At 37.7% G+C, this 8,422-nt stretch overlaps 1 protein-coding gene across 1 annotated transcript in view; it reads right to left on the minus strand.

Moving 5' to 3' along the window:
- Positions 1-1,053: 1,053 nt before the first annotated feature.
- LOC102594342 (uncharacterized) overlaps positions 1,054-8,422 on the minus strand; it is a 20,047-nt gene continuing 12,678 nt past the window's right edge. Inside the window, exons 8-13 of the mRNA XM_006351109.2 lie at positions 8,119-8,188; positions 6,572-6,666; positions 3,305-3,421; positions 3,103-3,179; positions 1,819-1,863; positions 1,054-1,733 (exon numbers count right to left, since the gene is read on the minus strand). Coding sequence (XP_006351171.1) covers positions 1,223-1,733; positions 1,819-1,863; positions 3,103-3,179; positions 3,305-3,421; positions 6,572-6,666; positions 8,119-8,188 — 915 coding nt within the window. The 3' untranslated portion in view covers positions 1,054-1,222. The remainder of the gene's footprint in view (positions 1,734-1,818; positions 1,864-3,102; positions 3,180-3,304; positions 3,422-6,571; positions 6,667-8,118; positions 8,189-8,422) is intronic.

Raw genomic sequence — 8,422 nt, forward strand, 5'->3', positions numbered from 1 at the left:
AACAACTAAAAAATACTTCAGATCATCAATAGTATGGAGTTTGAGTACGACTAAAGTTGCAATAATTTTAATTTGTGGCCACATTTTAAAGAGTAGAGACTATATGCCTAAATGATCTATGACTCCTAATGAGTGATCAAACCTACATTAAGGATAATTTATGCAAATGTTATTGCTAAAATTATCTCTAAATGCCCCCCAATTAGAGAGAGTAAAGTAATAAAAACACATAATTTCATGTTTGCAATTCTTTGCTCTTTTTGATAATTGTATAAAGGTTGATTAAGTAAGGAGAATAACATAACTTTTTCTAGTTATTTAAAACATTATAATAGAGCTCCAAGAGTCCTTCGGGATGACTCAGTTGGTTTGGAGGGTGGTTATCCACACGGATAACCAGGGATCGATCCCCCCTCAATGTCTTCTGAGTCGAGCCTGTCACATAGGGCTTGCCTAGTGCAGAGTTCTCACCCGAAGGATTTCGCTTTTATTTTTAGTTTATTTTCTTTATTTTTGACAAATCTCTAATTAGGAGTTGGAAATAACAACAGATAATTCCTTCCGGTTGTTTATAAAATGGCCGTGAGCCGGGAAGTCTTTTTCTATCTGAAAATACTTTTAATTTACTTTGGATTAGGCGACTGTTATAGCTCATGAATTGTTCAAATCAAATATATTAAGCCATTGACAATAAATCAGTGATAATGTGTGGTTTGCAAGCTATTACACAGTGGGAGTTTACCCAGTGCGCACAAAGTGCTCACTCGAAGGGCAGAGGTTGTAACGGCTGCGGGTTATCCTGGGGTTCCAAAAAAAAAATAGAGATCCAAGACACTTTCTCTCAACCAAAAAAGAAGGGACTCTACTCCACCTCCTTGTGCCATCCACCTATCCACCATGGTTGTTCCGGTCCCGAACCCTACTTTTCCTCTGAGAAAAAAAATCACTTCCACTCATCGCGAAACCCTGAATCACAACAGATATCTGATCTAGTTCGTGTTAGGGATAATCCAATTCCCAAACACAAACAGGACATAACACAAGGGAAGCATATGAAGATAATTTGTTGATGCATTAGGCCTGCTAGGCCATCATAATATAGCCAATGTACAGCTAACTAAAAGTTGCTCTCTATTTACGTTTTGCCAATGCAGTAAATAAACATACTATCACTATGCACAATGATATCCTAAGCTGGCAATGCAGCCTAATGTTGTACCAATTATGCACCTCTAATTGAGTCCACCCTGTCGATGACATCCAAAGCTTTCATGCGGTCAGTGTCAAAGTCAATCACTGGAACAGAAGACGGTCTCTTGATAGGGAACGGGTTCCTTCTGGTTTCATTTATAGGTGAATGGCTACTGCTCTTACTCAGCCTGTGGTACTTGCTCAACCCTGTTTTTGCAAATTCTTGAGACTTGCTAATCCCTGGAGTTAGTTTTCTCTTGCTTACATCACGAAGCATTTCTTGGTCTTCAACCGATAATGGGGATGATGGAGAGCTTGATCGGTGATTAGACAACTCAATTGTCTTTTGATTAGGGGAACAGGTTGGAGATTTTACTGGAGATCTCACTCCAGTATTAGCACTTTTCGACTGACTGACAAGATGATGGAGCCACACCACTAATTCAAGAATATATGCTTCTGTTTTCTCCTTATCTGCATGATACAGTGTCTCAATTCGAAGAAGATCAACCTGGCTCGAAGATTTCCTGTTCATTTCGGACCTACAGATGAAAAATAATTCAATTAGACAAGCCAAAGGAAGATACAGACGGATTAAAAAATAAGTTCATAGTGATTTGAGCTCACCCTGTATTTGCCCATTCTCCAACCCATCCAAAGCCATGATGAGCTCTGAAATGATTTTTGAAAAAGAAAATAAAAACACTATTGAGTACGCAGAGAAATTGATTGAACCAAAAAAAATTAATGTATTCATAATCAATTTTTGGTTGAACATATTCCAAATTAAGGGGAACACTTAGGCCCCAACAATATGAAAATTCAGAAGTTTCAACTTCCATCCCTATTTGACTTCCAAGGCAATATAAACAAGAAAAGAAATGACGCTTTTTTCCGTGAATTAATCCTCTGTGCTGTGTTGTATTTTTGTATCTTTAAAGTAGATGGACATGATAAATATGAACTGTTTTAGGGATTAGGATTGACGTTGGTGGGAAGAGATCAAAGGAAAGGAGGATAATAACTAAACCACCCACTTCCTTTTACCATACCAGAGTGGGTGGAAAAGGACAGAAAGACCCTATCTGACCACTCTTTAGAAAGACAAACTAACCCTGGTACTGAAAAGATACACATATTAGGATACATAAACAGTCTGAGGATACATCTTTAAGCCAAATACAAAGTAAGCTAATTCCATTCCTCTATAAACAGTCTGAGGATACATCTTTAAGCCAAATACAAAGTAAGCTAATTCCATTCCTTTATTTTCCATTAAATAGGCTTGATTGGTATGACATGAATAATGTTATGTCATCCTTGGAAATCACTTTCCAAGGCTATGTTCCCAAAAGACATTGAGAATGTTTCTGCCTAGGAAACCATTTTCAGATGAAAAGAAGGGAAACAACTTATGTAATGGACAAAATTCATTTTTCGATCCACTCCTCCATGACACTTGTTCCTATTTGTAAACATTATATGTATTCTTATTGTCTTACTAGTTATGATTATCACCAAACACCAAAACCATGCCTACCTTTCACCTTCTATATCCAACCACCACTATTATATTTCACCAAATATGACTTGGAAAATATATTTTTAGAAAAGCATTTTCAGTAAAAATATTTATCATCTAAAACATTTCATAGCGGCACAGTTTGCTTTTGTTTCGTTTGTTCCCAACATCCTACAAAATGACTTATATCAGTCCCATGCAGTTTTATTTTGAGGGATCACTTCAGGGAAAATCTGTCCAAAAAGAAAGATTACCTTCTAACAACATCCAACATAATTAGAATTCCAAAAGGAATTATGCAACACAAAAGTCCTATTTGGAAGTAGAACATGGTAAAAATCAAGCAAATGTAGCCAATGAAGAAATATTTTCCTAGAAAGTAGTTTTACTTGGTAGTATTGGCTGCCATCGGTACAAGCCACTGCAATGTTTTCTCCATTTCACCTTTGATTTGTGGCACTGTCAACTGCACAAGGAAATGACTATAGTTCAATCACCTAGAGGGAAGAAACTTGTAAGCTTGTCACAAGCAAAACATCAAATAGTTGATCCCTGACATTGGACGTGACGTGATCATACAAATATAAGTACCTCTTCCTTGAGTGAGAATGACATTAATTTGAAACGTAAAGCTGACTTTATGCTTGGTGGCAATCCATGGTATAGAGCATCTCTTGTATTTGGGGGCACTGAACCTGGTCGAGCAACCTGATCATATCAAAGATACCTTAGCTAGCAATACCAATAGGAAATGTCATCAACAAAGACATTACAAAAGATAATTATGCAACAATAATCTCTACATGATTGACAAGCTAGTAGGCTAATGTAGCTATGATTTTAAAATGTCAATTAAAGACCAGTTCTTTTCTGATCATAAATGGCAATGGAAAGCAACGATCAGAAAGCACCTTCAGGATTTCGTACTTTAGTCAACAGTGGAACTAGTGACAAACATGACGAATTCTTCAAATAAACTCACTTGAGGATTCTTCTGTGTCTCTTTCACACATACCCGCAACTCAGTGATGTTCCTCAAACATTCTGTCTCTAGGGCATGGGTTTTTGATATAAGAATCTCAGCACATGGCAAGTAATAGATATGTATTCTCTTATATTCGATATTCTGTTCTCACCCAAATTATCCTTACTTTTGGCACCAAAACCATGGTCAAGTTCTCATCACTCCATCTCTGACTCTTAACTATGTCCTATAAGTTTCTGAATGCCCATTTAGCTTTATTATTATCAGCGGACTTGCTCAATTCCTTGTAGGATCATGTTACAGGACAAACAATTGCATGGAGGATGCAAGTCAAGAGACATTTACTATCTGCCATATGGCTCATTTCACTGCATTACTACTGGTCATCCTCATTCTCTTAACTTTGACATATAATTTCTGATTTTCATCCATAACAACACTAGTTTACGACTCGTATCAATTTGGAAAACAAAAATGTGCTTCTTCCCAAAACAAGACAGTAGTAAATTCCCATCCCTTTTACAACTTGCCACACAGATCATTCCTAAGAAAGAAAGTTTTAAGTATCTTGGGTCTGTAATCCAAGAAAGTGGTGACATCGACGATGATGTCACACATCGCATTGGGGCTGCTTGGATGAAATGGAGGCTTGCCTCTGGAGTCTTGTGTGATAAGAAAATCCCGCCTAAACTTAAAGGTAAGTTCTACAGAGTGGTAGTTAGACCGTCCTTGTTGTATGGAGCGGAGTGTTGGCCAGTCAAGAACTCACATGTTCAGAAAATGCATGTTGCGGAGATGAGGATGTTGAGATGGATGTGTGGGCACACTAGGAGCGATAAGATTAGGAATGAGGTTATCCGGGAGAAGGTGGGAGTGGCCTCTGTGGTGGACAAGCTGAGGGAAGCGAGACTGAGATGGTTTGGACATGTGAAGAGACGGGGCGCGGACGCCCCAGTGAGGAGGTGCGAGGGGCTGGTAGTAGAGGGTACGCGGAGGGGTAGAGGTAGGCCCAAGAAGTATTGGGGAGAGGTGATTAGACAGGACTTGGCCCAGCTACACATTACCGAGGACATGACTCTAGATAGGAAGGAGTGGAGGTCACGTATTAAGGTTGAAGGCTAGTAGGGTTAGCGTGCTGTCTTTCCTGGCGAGGGTATGGGTTGTTAGCGTTTGTAGGAGTCTTAGCCGTACACTTGTAGTTCTTGTATGTGATCCCTATTGCCTTATGTTGTTTACTGCGTTTCACTTCTCACATTATTTTCTTGATGTATTGCCCCCTTTGTTGATTATGCACTATTTTTCTTATTGGATGTTATGCTTTATATAATTCTCTTCCTTTACTTGGCTTTGTTACACTTGAGCTGAGGGTCTTCCGGAAACAGCCTCTCTACCTCCACGAGGTAGTGGTAAGGTCTGCGTACACTTTACCCTCCCCAGACCCCACCTAGTGGGATTTCACTGGGTATGTTGTTGTTGTTGTTGTTTTACAACTTGTCCACCATGATTACATCGGACCAAGCCTGTAAGTTCTAGTCTAAGCTCATTACTGTGTTACAATGATTGACGATTACTACAACTGCACTGGAATATTCCCAATGAAAATATCTTCCAAGCTCTTTTACGTACTAACAAAATTTTGAAAATTACAATCCGTTAGGAGTCCCCATTTGTATCATAAAAAGTGACCATACCAAAGAGTATCTTTACGAGTCGGCTCAAAGATTCATATCTTCCCAAGAGTACTCCATCACTCATCTTCTCCTAATACTCTACAACAAAAGTGCATAGTTAAGTCCAAGAACGATCACCTAGTTGGACCACCCATACATTACTCCATTACCATAGTGTTCCTCTTCAGTTTTAAATAAAACTAGCTCTTGTTGTCAGCTAATCAGCTATATGTCTTCATCAGCTCCACAAACCAAATACTTTGTTTTGTTATTATCCTAAAGTTCTTTAGTATAAACTTCCACAGAGTTTTTTGGAGTACTTACTTTGAAGAATAACTCCAGGAACTGTTGCAGGTTCGATTCTCAACACTCCCATTTGCCAATACTGTTTTCCATGGCTATTATAAGCCATTTAATTTATTTTTTAAAAAGCAATTAAAAGTGAGAGTTGAGATTCGATCCAAGGTCACAGGTAAGGGAGATAGGATGCAACCAACATGCCCTGAGCCTTCTTTTGCATGTTAGGATGGAAATTAAATATATATACTATTTTGCTAGGTATATATACATATATATACATAATTTTTTTGAAGTTAATAGGTGCACGAGCACCCCCACCCTTCCACATGGGTCCGCCTCTGATCATCAAAGGAATCAAAATGAGGCTCAAGCAAGTGAAATAAGTGCATCCGTGCATGTCCCAAAGTGTTACAACAGAATAAAGATGAAAAAGCAACGAGGTAACAAACTGAAGGAGTTCGAGTAAAGTTAAGAGGCAATTTTAAAATGGATCACTAATAAAAAGGCTCAATTGCACATTAGTATGTCAGCAAATATTAGAGCTTCGCAGAAATCAATTTCAGCCTCAAGCAAAGGTTTGAAATTCACAAATTCAATAGCGAATTGATGAGTTCCACATATTTCAGGGGAGTCTTTGAAGTACAATTTAGAACATATAATTTGGGATCAAAGATGATGATTAAATGAGAGCACACAAACATAAAGGATGAGGATTGTTGATATGATCACCAAAAAGGTGTTTTAGCTTACTGGAGAAAGAAAAGAAATTTCGTCCCATATTCCACAACATCACACTACTAATAGAGACCAAAAGTGGGTCAGATGGAAGTAAGGGAAAAATACTTGGAGCAAGACTTCTGAAGATAATAGTTGATTTTTTTAAAACAAACATGAGATGCTTACAAGTGTATCAATCTGAGTGATGATATTCGCATAATGCAATGCAAGACCAGCAGATCCCAACCTCTGGTTGTTGTTTCTCATAGATCTCTCTCCATCTGCAAGGATCAGCAACACTATGGTAATCATGATACCACAAACTTTCCAGTCTAGTCACTAAACCATGTGCAGTCTAGTCAAGATTACAATTAACTTGATACATTGTGCAAAATCAAAACAGAAATTTAAGATGATTATGATTCAACAAAAGAAGTTCACAAGCGTCTCTCATGAGTTTCTGTCCCCCAAAATGATTCCAAACATACCATTCAAATGGGACCAATGAAACAGCTCATGAACTGTACAATCAGAATAACTGTAACTTCATAGACAAGTATTGAGCAATAAGCATAATCTACGAACTCTAGTTCTGTTGTTCGAATAACTAGTAGCAGATTGCTCAAAAATTCATCCAAGATCAAGGAATCTCCCCTGACCACTAGACATGCTTCAACAACAGGAAACCATTTGTTTTCAACAGACAGCTTGATAGGATGTTACATCAAAAGTCAAGATTAGACAAATATTTGGTAAGTTTACAGTCACTCTACGCTCTGAAAAGAGTTTCCTCGAGCCTAGCATAGTAAGTTTTGCATAGTGATTCAGGAGTTTGGCATAACTTCAATGAAACTGAATTCACAAGAATAAGTTAAGAGGATGTTACATCAAAGTCAAGATTAGACAAATATTTATGAAGTTTGTAGTGACTCTATGGTCTGAAACAGTTTCCTTGAGCCTGGCGTAGTAAGTTTTGCATCGTTATTCAGGAGTTTGGCATAACTTACAATAAAGCTGACCATTTTGTCTTATACCAGCATTCTGGCCCGAATTTTTTGCATTTACTTGGAGGTTTATGTTGACAATATAGTCATCACATGCAATGAACAAGATTGTATCACCAAATTGAAGCGGAATCTCTATTAGCACTTTCAGACTAATGATCTAGGGGATTACAATATTTTCTTGGTATTGAGGTCGCTTATTCTATATCAGGTATTACCATTTCACAACGGAAGTATGCTCTAGAGATACTTGAGGAGACAGGAATGACATGTTCTAGATATACTTAGGAGACAGGAATGACAGGTTATAGACCTATCAACCCTCCTATGGATCCAAATGTTAACCTTCTACAAAGATAGGGGTAGCCCCTTAGTGATCCTGCAAGATATAGGTGGTTGGTTGGTAAGTTAAACTACCTCACTGTGACTCAACTTGACGTTGTCTTTCCTGTGAATGTTGCAAGTTAGCGTATGGACTCTCCATGCAATAGTCATGGAAAATTGAATGGTTGGTAGGCTAGTTTTTTCATGTTTTTTAACAATTCAACATAAAAGTTCAATCCAAAAAAAAGAAGGATCTCTGAAGATACAAAACGAAAACTTGAATGCAAGCATTAGTTAAGAAAGTAACAGAAACATCAAATTAAGGACAATCACTCTTCCAACCAGCCCCTACATGACAGTAAAAATCACCATAAGAGAAGTTAAATTGAAGGTTCAAATGCATACCAGTACAGCCAAATGCAGCATGGATTTCCAAATGAAGGAAATGCACAATGTCCACAAGCTTCTCTGTTACCTTCAGTAATGAGTAAACCAATTAGTATAATATTCAAAGAAATCATATATCATATCATATATATATATAACAGAGAACCTTATGCCAGTCTACGTGGTGCCACCACAAATCAGAATTCCCTTTTAATTTATTTATTTACAAAACTAACCTTCTCCTTTCATGAAAAATTGTGACTTTTATGAAACGTTGCGGCTTTAATGAAGAGTTGCGACTTTTATGAAAAATTGTGACTAT

The sequence above is a fragment of the Solanum tuberosum genome, unplaced genomic scaffold, assembly GCF_000226075.1.
Source record: "Solanum tuberosum cultivar DM 1-3 516 R44 unplaced genomic scaffold, SolTub_3.0 scf00133, whole genome shotgun sequence".
NCBI lineage: Eukaryota > Viridiplantae > Streptophyta > Magnoliopsida > Solanales > Solanaceae > Solanum > Solanum tuberosum.